At 41.0% G+C, this 15,118-nt stretch overlaps 1 protein-coding gene across 2 annotated transcripts in view; it reads right to left on the bottom strand.

Annotated features, from left to right (window-relative positions):
- The window catches only part of fto (FTO alpha-ketoglutarate dependent dioxygenase), a 136,848-nt gene extending 126,772 nt beyond the window's left edge, over positions 1-10,076 (bottom strand). The window contains exon 1 of one of the 2 annotated variants that reach the window (XM_034680706.1): positions 9,831-10,076. In XM_034680706.1, coding sequence (XP_034536597.1) covers positions 9,831-10,013 — 183 coding nt within the window. In that variant the 5' untranslated portion in view covers positions 10,014-10,076. The remainder of the gene's footprint in view (positions 1-9,830) is intronic. The other variant, XM_034680705.1, reaches the window with a different exon arrangement.
- Between the last annotated feature and the right edge of the window lie 5,042 nt (positions 10,077-15,118).

Genomic DNA, 15,118 nt, shown 5'->3' with positions numbered 1-15,118 from the left:
GTATCAGTATTACTTCATGTCTTATATAAACATTTCCTCACTTGAATGTGAAAAAACTACCTGTGGTGGTGCGCAGTGGAGGTCGTTTGTACCTCCAGCTGGCTAAACTAACAGCAAATCTAAACCCTGGCTCTGGCTCAAGGAGGCACTTCCTATGTTGAGTCTGAACAAAGCAATAAGCTGAATGCCAGGTATTTTAATGCACTTTTACAGCCCGCTTTATGAGAAAATAACTTATGATGTACAAATTAACAGTTACTATTTACAGCGCCTTGTTACCTGGTCTCCTGCAGCTTTTCTGAATGAAGGCTTTTGGGCTTTCCATTGGAACCAGATGTTGGGCAACACCTTGGCAGTGCGCACTTGTACTTTATTGGGAAGGTGAGTCATTACAAAGACAAATAAATTCACAAATAAACAGCCTGAGGACTCGGCTGTCTTTCCTACACAGGTGGCTGGTAGTGCAGCACTTTTATAGGAGGTAGCAAACAACAGGGGTAGCAGTAGGATGTAGTCTGATTAGGCTTGTTGTAACAGACTTTTACCCTTAAAGGGCTGTGACTTCATACGTCTGATTTGTTATTGCATCAACCAATTTTCATGATACAAACTTAATCAGTCCCTCCAGGATTTCGCTGGGTTTTTTTTTTTGTGATTGTTGCGGCCCAAAAAGCCTGATTTTGTGACAGCTTTTTGAAAAATTGCAGTGAAGGTTGCAATTTTTTTTAAAGCTTTTTTCCCCAATAACATCTCAGGGCAAGTAAATATGCTAAATTATTGTCAGTTGTTTTTAGTGTTGTTGGTAGCCTTACCAAAGAATGCTTGAGATTTCAACAATCTTAACAAAACATACTTTCTGTGATCACAGAGAGTCTCCATCTTAATCTTCCAGACTTTGTGAAATACTGCACTGGCATACAGTGTTCATTTTGGCGGCTATTTTTGATTTAGTCTTAGTCTTTAGACGACAATGCCTGGTAGTTTTATTCATATTTTAGTCTTTTCAGCCCTTTATAGTTTTAGTATAGTCAAAAAGTCAAAAGAAGTGGCACTGGTGGCCTAGTGGTCTCAGCACACCACATACAGAGGCTACAGTCCTCGTTGCAGGGGTCGCCGGTTCGATTCCCAGCCGGTCGACCATTTCCTGCATGTCTTCCCCCGTTCTCTACTCCCCACATTTCCTGTCTCTCTTCAGCTGTCCTGACAAATAAAGGCAAAAAGGCCCAAAAAATAACTTAAAAAAAAAAAAAGTCAAAAGAAAACCTTCATGATATGACCACTGTGACTGTATTTTGATTATCTTGATTCACAGAAAAATGCCGTTAACCGAACATGGACTGTATTGCACATTTATGACGGTCCTTGAATGCACCTGCAGTGACAGGCGCACTGGACAGACAGTCAGTTCATGGCACTCTGAAATGCATCTGCATCTTTTTACGGTAATGGCGGCAAAAACAGCAAACATCAAATATTAAACAGACGTCCCCCGGTTGTGTCTTTGTCACTATCGCACACTAGGATAAAAATCATCAATGAAGATGAGACAGATGCATGGAGGTGGGAGATCTGGTTCAGAAAGCCCACCTGCTGCAGGTAGAGACCAAGTGAACAGTGAGCCCCTCAGATAACTCAGCCTGTCACAGGATCGCATCACTTTTATTTCTAAAGATTAGACGCACAGCGGGGAAACATGTATTTTTAAAGGTGACATATTATGCTCTTTTTCATCAAAATATATTGGTCAAAGAGGTCCCCAAAAGATGTCTTTAAAGTTTATTGCTCAAAAAAACACTTTGAAATCAGATTTTGGCATGCCTGTAAACCCCTCTTTTTCAGCCCTGCTCAGAGCAGGCTGTTTTCTGTGTCTGTGCCTTTAAATGAGAATGAGCTCTCTGACCACGCCCCCTCAGGAAGTGGATATGGCCTCGGCTGTCCAGCACGTTGATCTAATGTTTACATGTTGGCTGAATATACACGGCTGCTCACAGACCCGCGTTACTTCAAGCCTCTGACTTTGATCCAGAATCTGATCCTGACAGAGAGGCGCCTGCAGCAGAACCTTTCTGAACGATTGGTCATAGATTTAGTGTTTCTTGTTGTTTTATTTGTCAGTATGTAGACGTGTGTCTTGGTACACAGCGACGAACATGTAGCTATGTGGCTATGCTAACTAGCGCTAGCACTTTTCCATGAAAAATAAAAATCATCCACTAGATCTTCAAATCTGCAGACGTGGGGAGTAAAAGCGACCTCTGTGTTTATTAAGACAGCCTACAAGTAGCATGCCTCCCTCCTAAGCTCCTTGTTAGCACACGTGTGCAGGTAATGAAAAACAGAAGAGGGGTTGAGTTGTATTTTATACAGTCTATGGGCTGAACAAGCTCCGAGCTCCGACTTCCTTTACAGACCGGATGGCGTTATGACGTATGAAAAACACTGAAAACTGAAACGGCTTGTTTCAGCACACATTTACAGAAAGGTGGAGAAATCAGAACAGGGGCAGAATGGATTTTTTTCATTTTCAGGGGGTTTGTAGACATGCCAGGGAAACATATTTCAGGTAGAGAACCATTAAAAAGTCAATTTTGCATGATGTGTCACCTTTAATGTCCGGCGGTCTGCCACTAAAGTTTTCGTCTCGTCATCGTCAACAAAATCAAAACGTATGTTCTATAGCTTATTAATACTATAAGGGTATTTGAGTATCTATAAATAACAACGTTGTCATCGTAACTTGTCTTGCCTGCTGTCCCTGCTCTACAGACATTCTCTGTGCGTGATTTAGCTGTGAAATTGATGACGAAACCGATGAGGTACAGGGGCTGAGGTTAAGGTGATTGGTCAAATTTGCGGGAAAGTTGCGGTGATTGTATAAAATTTCAAGAAATTGTGCTGATTGGTTGAAATTGCGTTGATAGTTGCGATCGCGATATCGCAGCTTCCTGGAGGGACTGCTTAACTAAGCTTTTTTAACGGCAGCCAAGAAATGCACATAAATGTTGCAATTCAAAGGCCTTTTGCTCATATACACACATGTGCGTGCACACACACACACACACACACACACCGCCAGAATGCAAAACAAACAGAAACAGAAAATAACGACTCCCAAGGATCACAGCCTTGAGTGGCTAATGAACCCCCCGGAGGCTCTAGCCTCTGTGTATGAGGTGAGAGGGTCATTCCCATGTTTATTCAGCAGCAGCCCAATGAGCCACCACCATGTATTGATTGAACTGATTATTCTATGTCTCTCTAGTGACGGGACACATGCATGACAGATGAACCCCTACTTGGGCAGGTCACATTAGATGTAATCTCATTGAAAGTGACGGCTGATCTGGTCAGACAGTTTGCAGGATCCACATCGCAGCCTTGTTTGCGAGTGCAGTGACATCTGTGGCTAATGCTTCAACACTAATATGAGGTGCTCGGTGGAGGCTGTCAGACACGTAAGCTGTCAAGGGCTGTTTAGACATCCCAACTGAGAGCTTCTATAGGAGGAAATAACCCAGGAAATAAATACTTGAGAGCAATATACACATATATTGATACTATCTTTCTGGAAGAATATAACTAGTGGTTGAATGGTGTTTTTTTAAACGGCCGATGCTAATAAATAGAGAGCAGATTGGTCTTATAATGCCGATGTCGTGTTTTTTGTGTGGTTGTTTGCGTTTGATAAAATACAACAATTTAATCGTATCATCTATTATTCCATGCACATACAAATGTAATATACATGTTATCTTAACCAGTAACATGCTTTAAATTGACTTTTAGATGGATTTAATTCATGGTGTAGAAAAATAAATTGAGTTATAATATTGATTTCAAACCATGAGTGATATTTAGCATGTCAGAAGCAATACTAAACTGCATCATTGTCTATGTCATAACTGAATATACTTAATATGAGCAGCAACTCTTATAGATTTAATATGCTGTCATTTATTTATACAGTGGCGAGGCTGCCTGCAGTGTCTGCAGACGTTGTTTATTTTCTTAAATCGGACGATGACGATGATTTTAAACTGCCATTAATCTGTTGTCTATCTCTATTATAATCAAGCCAACATATCTTTTATTACATATCACATTCTTATACAAAAAGAAGAAGGAAAGCTGAATGGGTTAGGGTTAAGGGTGGAAATGGCAGGGTAACTCATGATACGATATGATATGACATGATAGGACCAAGCGGCCTACCTCCAGTATCAAAATATGAACCCTATGCAGAAGTTTATAAACTGCAATTCATTGAGCGTCCGCTTGAGGCTGCAGAAACACCGGAAACCACATCGACACCCATTCAAAAAAGACAATCTTTGTAGCAATAATAAACATGTTTACAGCCTGGTTCAAAAAAACGCTTGGGTCTGAATAGCTAATTCCTCTATCGGCACACACTGTACGGGGGTGAATTTTTTTATTACGCGACAGTTCAGAATATATTAAGATTACAAGTTTTGCCCATTTAAGGAAATGACTGATTTGACTGACAGGTGGGAACACTGTTGGCGAGGAGGCTCAAAGCCCGCCTCTTTACCTCACACTAGCTCGACAGACGTTAGGTTGAGTTCAGCATTTCCAATATGTCACCCACCAACGATTGGCTTCAAAACAGCGCTCAGGAACAGATGGTTGACATCAAGGATACTACGTCCAATAATTATACAGTCTACGGACGCGACACGGCACAACTCCATACCATACCATAATACGATAAGATACCTGCTACACTACCCATGATAATGAGAGTACTCTGAAACAGCCATTCTGATTTAATTTATGAATAAAGACACATTCATATAGTGATACATCAAGTTATGTGGGATGAATGTCATTAGCCCCACTGCAAAGAGTTATGACGTACCGGTGGTGGTGACTCAAACTGGAGGGAAAATCTGTTTTGTGTGCCACATCTTTTTAATATCGATACTTGGTGCCAATCATGCAAATAACTATCACAAATGTGAGGATGACAAAACATTTTGGTGAGTATGAAGTTTTGATCCACCCAAAGTATGAGACACAAGTCAGACAATTAATGAGACTCATGTTCCGATTTTCCCATCTTGCCTCATGCCTTATACTCAGCCAATCTGTGAGGAGAGGGTAAACGGCAGCTGGTACTCGAGGGAAACCTCTGCAGATTCCTTTTCAGTTACAGTATGACTCACTATTGGGTTTGACCCCAAGCCCTCACCAAACTATAATACCTAGCATCAGACTATCTCTGTTTTTCCATTCAAATGTTTAGTCAGTTCACAGGTCCTCTGAAGCACATATGGGAGTCCATGGCAGGTCATCTCAGCCATGTACCCTGAGACAATGCAGGCCGGGCCGTAAAAGTTGATATGCTTCCAGATGCAAACCAAATGTGGACATCATGCAACTTCAGAATGTCATGAACAGACTGCTGAAAGAAAAAAAAAAGGTGGTAGGAAGTCAGGGACAGACGTGTGGGATTTCTCACATTGATCATGGAAAGCTAATCCAACCCTTAAAAGGCTGATAAGAGAATGTCATCAGGGCCAAACCATCTCATGGGTAATAAATGCTGCGTTGGTGCTTCAAGTTATGATGGGAAACAGCTTACTTATGCATACAAGGGATGACATTCTTGCTCCAAACTGTGCAGGAACACGAATGTGTGAGTTATAGCACGTTGACTGAATTAATGTAAAGAGAGGTTTGACAAGCCGAGCTGACCTGTAAACAACTCAGTCCAAATATATGAGCCAAAGATCAAAGAGGCAAGACACGGTAAAGACATGTAGAGGAAAAGCTCAGCAGCAGACTAATCAGCCCCCTCCAATGCTCACATAACAGATCAATGAAAGACCTGGAGCCTTGGGCCTGCGCTATATTACACGCCAAAACTTCATATTCATTCATTGATTTTACTTTTCAGAATAGTATATCACTGAACTCCAATGGGAACAAAAAATAGAGGCCGGAGCTGGGGTCAAGCCTCGCGTGGACGGATGTTTGCACAATATTGATGGCGCACGCAGAAAGAAATGACTAAATATCCAGATCAATAACTAGTTTCCCTAGCCACGACAGGTTGTTCCAGATGGAAATGTATAAATACTTCTTTATGGCTGCTGGAGTGGCCCTAACGAACAGGGCTAAATGCCCCCCTTAAGGTAAACTCTTTGATTAGCCGAGGCCAGAGGTGACAAGATGGGGTCTGCTCCTGCTATGATGCCACGCGTCCAGTGGCCTCAGAACACTAATGCACACAGGGGCCCAGTAAAGGGGCCACATATATGATAGGTCACAAGCCCTGGGCAAAGTGCTCTGTGCTGCCTGACCCTCCTATTCATTTGTAATGATGATGGGCCTGGGCTACACCATCCTCAGTCATGTTCAAATAATGCACGCCATGAATAATTTAGAAGACATTTTCTTCAGTTTCACATAACGCCACTTTTATAATTACAGTCATCAGGACAGAAACTGGCAGGTCCACCACAATTAGGCCTGAAGAAACAACTATGCATGTGAAATTCTTTCATTTTAGCAGCATGAAGCAGGAATGAAACAGAGTTAAATATGCAGAGCAGTATGTAATGAAACCTGGCCAGCAGCCTGGTAAAATCTTGCACCTGCTGCTGCTGCTGCTGCTGGGATAAGAGCTGCATGTTCTTATTTACAGCACAACACAATTACTGAGAACAACGCCCAATCTCACAGCTTCCCCCTGCTCCACACCGACCAATGGGGCCATAAAGAGGGAGGAACCACATCATTGCGTGCTCCTTAATTAAATGAAAGCTGTAAGGTTCATTTGCCTCCTCTTTTACACAATGAGCTGGCCAACCCACTGCTAAAGACATCCTACTCTCCGTCCCCGCTTGGCCCTAAATCATGACTGGATAAACGGCCCGTTGGGTCCCTGTTGGGAACACAGCCGCCGCCCAGCGGCAAGGCCAGAGCAGGGCACGCGGTGGATCGACACCTAGCCAGTGATAAGTAATTCTGTAGAGGATTAGCAGCATGATAGCCTGATCAATACTGTGTGCTCAGGCCATTAGGAATGCAGTGAGGAAATGACCCCCTCCGGTAATAAAGCAGGGCATCTGGGTTCTCCTTCATTTGCCAGCTCCATTAGTGTAATGGTATCATTATCTGCCACAGTCGTATTTTTCTGAGCTCTGGCTTTTCCAAAGCTTGACCGGCGGGGGTCTGATGAAGCTGTGAGAGCCCCCATGCCGAGTGTTCCTTTCCTACCATTCTCTGCCGAGCCTAGGTGTAAATCTAACTCTGCTGGAGCTTATGTGCTACCCTGCCTTAGGTATCCATACCCATGTTTTATGTCAGCACCTAACACTATTTCTCCATTATTGGCTCATTAATAGAGCAAGCAGCATGTAGCTTGGGTTAAAAGGGAGAAAAAGATGGCCGGCAGAGTGCAGAGCTGCTGAATGTGCAGAATCTGACACCCCCCCTCTTGCTAAAACACCGGGCCTGACATGACAGGACGTCGGCATTAGTCCCCATAAATCGTTTCCTTTACACTAATTCAGCAGCTAACATTTTGTGTGGGAGAATTGATTAACCATGTCTGGATGTGTGGCCACATAATCAGCTTTTACCTCGGTAGTTGTTAATTTAACAGAATTGTCAAGGGAAACACAAACCATTTTAATGAGTGTTCAGAAATTAAATACCCTAAACAGCTTGCACTAGGTGCCACAACCAGAGCAAACCAATGAGGCTGATCTAAGCAATGGGGCCGGGCTGAGCCCAGGACCTCACAACATCTGGTGACCCTGTGTGATCATTACTTAGCCTGCTGCTCACACACTCACTTCCTGTTTCGACACAGCACTTTATACCTGTCATCACCGTCCAAGTGGCGAGCTTGCATCAAAGACAGCATTAGAACATCGGGTTACAGAACAGGGCAATAGCTGTTTTCACACTTGCCAAAGCATGAGTGGAAAATTAAACAGTGATGAAAACACTGATAAAACATAGAAATGTTTTTAATTCCTTCAAGTCCAAGCAAGACAAATGTTACGATGAGGCAGAGAGCATGGAAATGTGGCTACTTGAGAACACAGGACAGTGAACAAACAATTAGTGTGTCAAAAAAGTTTGAACGAAACCGTCTTCTGATCGAACTTGAATCAAAATAAATAATATTCAGAGTTTTTAAAGACGTATTCATGTGGCAGGAGTGTGGTTGGCTCTTTCTAAGCACTAAGGCCTATGTCATATTGTGTTTGACTTAAAATGTAAATATATAAACTATGACATTTCAGCAGTCAGTATACAGACCTACTGTGGAAAGATTCACTCAGGAGATTGTGTATTCATTCTGCACTAATCTGTTGGTGCTTGCATTCTCTAACTCAGGATGACAGTGGACCCATCATGGCGCATCGCTCCCTTTGTGCAGCTTTGCAAACACACTCTCTTACTGCATGAGATAACCATCATATCCAAGTTATTAGTTATCATGAGAACTGTATCGTTATACAAGCACCGATCTTCCAAAAAAACTGGCCAAAATGCATGCAAATCCTTCCCTTGGCTTGTGTACAGTCATATAGTCATATTGCGATTACAGTTCCTCCTGCTCATCCTTTTATTTATCTAAAGAGAAGGGAAGCTAAGCCATTAGGTCTGTGCAGTGCTGCCTGAATGCCTGAGGGCCAGCTGGAATGAGTTCTCTCTCTGAGCCGCTCATCTGGCCGCCATGGCTGCTTTCATAAACAGGAGGAACCACGTCCTACATAGTTTCACTGCTGTCTAACATGATCCAAACACATGTGCCATAGCAGACGGCGTCCAAGTCAGGAGATAAGAAGAGAAACAGACAGAGAGGCAGACAGACAGACACTGGGACTACAGGCAAAACAGAGTCCAAGATGCCTCAAGCACAGGAGAGTCCTTTCCTTCCTTTTTTCTTTTTGTAACTCTGCAGAAAACAAACTTAAGCTTATTCAGCATGTGGACACATTATTAGGCCCAGGTCAGCACAGCACACAGTGTACTGCACATCACACGCAACAGTTGGTCAACAGAAGTTATCCCCATTACACATATCTGTTCTTATGTGTGAAAATGATCCTCACATTTATAGCATAGCAGCTTCTACAGTTGGCACATGGACAGGGGGGTGTTATTTAACAACAATGATCACAACATCAGCTCACAGGCTGTCATTTCACCACACATCAGGGCTTCAGTGCATCCATAGTAAAGCCTGAAGCCCTGCAGGCTGCGGGCTTGGCACCATGCCAATTCTGAGAAACACTACACATTAACTTTACACATTATTTAAACTAGTTTTTTGCTCTAAGCTGTTTCTCATTCACACATCATTGTTGATTCTGTATCCACTTCTAGGACTAAAACAGCATCCCAAATGAACATTGAATTGGACACAATTATTTTATGTTTGTTTGTTTTAATGTAAATAACTTACCTTTACAATATTTACCACTTTTTTACTATTTTCTCCCTTCAAATACACAACCAATTACAATTTATATCGTATTTCAACTTGGTATGGGATGTTGTCAAGATGGCATTATATGCAAGCTCGAGTTTCTTTTGCAGTAGTGTATTAACGTGATAAAACACCGCTCTGAAATGAAACTGTAATTCTTCATTGTGGTAGACTGGGGGGAAAAAAAATGGAAAACACAATAAAGGAAACAGGCAAGGTGAGGTATGCGCTGACATTCGCGGCTTCCTAGCCTTCAAAATGCAGCCAGCAGCATCACATAAGGAGCATTAGATATTCAACGAGCGACAGGGCTTAGAAATATGCCAGACCTAACGGAGAAAAACGCTATCAATACCTTTCTTCTCTTCTCCCCCTCACTGTCACCCGATCTTTTCATGTTCCTGGAGTTGTGTTTACACTGCCTCGCTTTCATTAGGAGCAATGCTGGTTGTTGTAGTGCATAAATACACGGTGTCTCAATGTGTCCTTCCATAAGAATGTCACAAGCAAATTCAGAGTCTCGTTTTGTTTCATTCATGCCTAAATCTTAAAGGTTTTCTGTGTGAAATGCCTTTTTATGCAGAGCTTTTGGAAGGATAAGCTTCGAGAGTTGCAAAGAGAACTACAAGTCCCAGATTGGACGAGCGCTTGAGGCGGAAGTAGCTTTGGGACGCTTTAGATGTTGCGCTGCGCAACTGCACCGCAGGTACAGAGCTTCACTCCACAATACACCAGTCAGCATGTTGTTAGATCTGCGGTTTAAGTTGAACTATCCTTAAAATGGCTATGAAGTTTTAAAACATGTGATATTTAGATGCAAATACAACACACACTATGGAAGCATATATGTACCAAAATTAAAATGAAAAAGAAAATTTGAATGTTTTTTTTGTTTTTTTTCAATATTATTTTTATTGTTTTCTTTTTGAGTGCAAAACCCTCACAAAAAAAACTTTTTACTTCCCTTTAACCCCCCACCCCCTACATCTATTCGCATATAAATAAAGTAAAAGAATAAAATAAAATAAAAACATAGGCCAAAAGAGATGTGTTCATACAACTGCAAATTTCATATTTCATGTGTATCTTTTTTAAAATAATTAAAGCATAACATTTTATAAATCTGAATGTTTGACCAACACTTGTTTCCTATAATCTTTCTACTGTAAAGAGTCATGTTATTGTTTTGTTTCTTTTGTTGAAATGTGAAAAATCAATAAAAATCATTAAAAAAAGATAATCATACACCAGCGCAAAATGACATTGTCTTTAAAGCACAATCATCTAACGAGGTCAAATTATAGCACAAGATTCTATATTGCATCTCTATAGTGTTGACCCACTTTCCTGTATTTCCCTTTGCAAACATGGATACTCCATTTGATTAACAGAGAACCTAATTAAATCACTCCAACTCTTAAAAAAAATAAAAAATAGAAAATAAACAAAATGAAAAAGCAATCCTTCCTTTTTCATTTTAACTTTCATTTTCAAGCTTGCATATTTTGTAACACAATTGAAATGAAAACGGAAAGGACATTGCTTTTTCTTTTTGAAATCTGCCCCCTTAAATCTGTAACAACATGTAAACCATCTCGAAAATGAAATCGCAATGTGCACCGCACAGAAAAGTGACGTCATACTTCTCCTCGCAGACCGTTTCTACCTACCGTTTCTGCTTCTATACTACACTACTCCTTTTCTAAGATTTATAGTGGCAGTGATGGTTGCTAGTATTGGTGATGGAGATAGGCTACTTGTTGGACATTTCAAAAATGCAATATTTTGGTGTGATTTTTTAGTTTGTTTGTTTTTGTTGTCAGTTTGGTGTGAAAGGTTTCCATCAAATAAATCTAAAATATTTTCTCAAAATAATCTGGCCTTCGATATAGCTATTCCATATGCTTCCCCCTTTTGCTTAATCAAAAGCAGTGCCTCTTTCATCTCAGACTATGTGTAAAAATAGCAATCATGCTTTGAACATACTCCAGTTCAAGTCCCGCCAACCTTCTTTCAACTCTTGCATGCATCTCAAATCCAGGTGCTTTTCTGCCAGTGTGGGCTTCAACCATGTCAGCCCTTTCAACTCTCTACCGATCATGAAAGAGCGCCATAAACTCACAGCCTCAATGTGGCTGCATTAATGCATCACCTACAGTTGAAGTACCCTCCCAGAGTTCATCCAGATTTCCTATAACATGTTTTGAATCGTGCCGAAATGTGTTCTCTCCATTGTTCCTATCAAAGCACATGTGAAATACATGAGAGAGTTTCATGGATGGAGCAGTGCTGGTGGTTGGAGGGTGATGCAGGGGTGTATTGCAGGGCTCTGTAACACCTGCTACATATTACCATTACAGACTTTGATCAGAGTCTTCATTAGTTTCCTTTGTAATCTCTTTTCTTTTATGGTAGAGCTGACCCAAGTGAGCCCTGTACAGTGATTTAACACACATGTTTCTTTCACCTGTCTTGTAAAATTCCCAAAAGCTCCACCACATTCAAAGATGTCGTTGTCTCTGGCATCCTTAACTAATAACTGAACGGGGTTCTTTTGATTCCTATTTATAACCTACATTTCCTCTCCTCTGTTCTGCGCTTTCAAGGGTGGAGAATGTTTGAAAAATATCCTTGGAATCATTTTGTGAAAACTAGATCCATATGCATGCATATTTAAGTGTTTTCAGTTAACACATGTCCACCTATAGTGTGATATAAAGCTACCACAAAGAAAAAAATGTAGGCTTCTTTGTTTTAAATGTCTTTTTTTTTTATCTTACAATGTCAAAGTCAGCCTTCATCCAACCTCCCTCACCCAAATCCATCATTACACTATGTTCCTTTTATGTGTCAAACTATCATTCACATATTCACACTGTCAGTCATCCTTATGGTTAACATTTGAGAAAAAGAAAATTCCCTGCCCAACTTTTTTGCAAGGTCTGTCAGATCTGACGCTCTTCAAGTGAACATGGGGCTTGGTAGACAATCTAGACAGGCCACTTACCTCATCCAAAAATCTCTTCAGTAGCTTGGGATTGAGTTTCATGGTGGCCCATTGATGAGATGGCGTTTAAGTCCTCAAGACTCCTATGGTTGGAAAGTCAAATGTATGCCGTAAGACCTATTAACTTATTTACAATAGCCACTTAGATCATGTGTATATGGTAGTGATGGAGGTTTGTACAGTCATTTGAAAGCCAGGGTAAAAGGACATGCTCAACCATAGGTGCATTTAGAATTGGTTTTGATAAAGTTACACTATACGAATTTAATGCAAATCATGAGATGAAAATCTTATTCTATTAAAAGAATATTCAGACAGAAAATGCTAGCTTTCTTTATAGCAGAGAGTTAGTTGGAAAGATCAATCCATCCATCCATCCGTTATCTTGACCGCTTATCCCTTTAGGGGTCACGGGGGGCTGGAGCCTATCCCAGCTGGCTTCGGGCGGAAGGCAGGGTACACCCTGGACAGGTCGCCAACCCATCACAGGGAAAGATCAATACAATTCTCTATATCAAGTAACATCGTACAGCCAATTAAAGGCACTGTAAGGGGTTTACTGATTAACTGATTTTGAAGTAGTGCCTGTCTGATTATAGGGTTGTATGTTGTGCAAAAAAAAAGGTATATTCCATTCATTTGCTTTCACAACAAATGCAGACATTGACAAGATTCACAAAACAGTGGGTGATGGTGCTCATGCGAAATACATTTTTTTGGGGGTGGGCTTTTTCGCCTTTATTGGATAGGACAGCTGAAGAGAGACAGGAAATGTGGGGAGTACAGAGTTGGGGAAGACATGCAGTAAATGGTTGAACAGCCTGGAGTCGAACCAGCGACCTCTGCGACGAGCACTATAGCCTCTATACATGGGTTGCTTAGACCGATAGGCCACCAGCGCACCGGGAAATGCAGTTTTAACCACAGAAAACTACCAACTTCAACCAAAGGGGTTATCAGAACCAAGACAACATGAAAGTTCCTCACAGTCTCTTTAACTTGGCACAAATACAGGTACCAGCTAGTCTGGATTTTTTCCAGAGTAACACAGCCATCACAAGGACAACATCAAAAACAATGCTATGGGGCCCAGTTTTTCAAAAGTAATCAGATAAAAGCTATGAAATAGGAGTAAACCTTGAAATCGGGTTCTTCAAAAGAAAAAAAAAAGGATTACGACATCATATAAAATTAGATTATCTAATCTGGTGTGTAATCCGAATAAAACCTCCAGTTTGAGTTGTTCAGAACTTTTGTGCTTGTGTGCAGTATTGTCACCATGACACAGTAGATTAAGTAGTTATTAAAGTTGAAAAAAGTGAAGCTTTTTTATTTTATTTAAAGAAACAGTCAACAGTAGCCTTGATCACATTATTCTTAAAAGGCTGAAGTTGTTACCTTCGAACAAGGAAAGGCCTGCTGAATCATCCTGTTTCCAGTCTATCCTTTCCAATAAAAGAAGACAAACCTACTTCTCAACAGGTCAAGCTTTTCCTTAATCTTTTCTTTATATAGACACTGACGCAAATGGGTTTGTTTGCTTTTGGTACAGGCTGTCTGCAAAGGTTTAAATGCTTTATTTTTGTTCTGCTGATGTGAAAATCTTTTCTAAATCTTCACAGCTCCATTCAAACCATCAACCAAATCCATCATTACAATGTGTTTCTTTAGGAAACATGTCAAACTATCAGTCATTTGTTCTCACTGTCAAACCCTGTAATGGACTCTATGTCCAAGAGGGGGAACTTCTGTGGATCTTTTTTCTGCTGTATCCTCAGGTTCCAGAGTCTGTGAGCAATCATAACGTACACGCTCTTTTACATGGAGATGAGCCAATTACCTTCCCCAACAATGCCTGTCATTTGTCCTACAGTGATTCAGGCTCTAAAACAGGCACCTCTCTTCTCATGTCTGACCTGTGGGGTTCAGTATGAGGCAGGGTCACTTCTGTTCTCACTCTGATGTGGTATCATATGGGATGGAGGCAGAAAAAAAAAGTCACTTTGAACTTCTTCTACCATCGCACAGTCCTCTTTACTGCTCTGGTAAATGTGGTTGCACTCATGATGGGGGTATGTTTTCTGTTATTGAACATTGCATCAGATCCGGATGACCCTTTGACGGTGCTCTTTCTTTTTGTCTTATAATGAGTGTTTAAAAAAGGATAAAATATGAGTGGAACATGTAGCCAGAGTGTAGAGGAAGACAAAGGCCATTGTGTTTTGTGTGTATCAAAGCCAGAGCCCACCCCCCTCAGTCATCTCTTTCCTTGCTCTTGAAACTTTTCTATGGCTTGAAAATGTAAAAAAACGTATCCCAGATTCCTTGTGGATCAAGATCTCTTTACGTTGCAGGAGTTTCCATAGGGCCACTTAGTTTTTATTATCACATTATTAAGTTAACTATGGTTTTCTACATAAAATTATAGAAAGAGATCTACCAGGAAAACTGAAGCAATAAAACCATGTGTTGTCCTGCATCACACAAGACCTCTCTTGAAGGTATTGTTGCGTTGCATTTTTGCTCACCACAACTCGGGCCAGGGACTATCCTCACCATATTGTGCTGCCCCCATGAAGACAACCTCCTTTTTGATTTTTATTTATATCAAATGAGCATATGGAGCAAGTATGTGC

This window comes from Notolabrus celidotus, chromosome 3 (assembly GCF_009762535.1).
Source record: "Notolabrus celidotus isolate fNotCel1 chromosome 3, fNotCel1.pri, whole genome shotgun sequence".
Taxonomy (NCBI): domain Eukaryota; kingdom Metazoa; phylum Chordata; class Actinopteri; order Labriformes; family Labridae; genus Notolabrus; species Notolabrus celidotus.
Note: the sequence above shows the minus strand (reverse complement) of the source record. Positions and strands in the feature narration are given on the sequence as shown.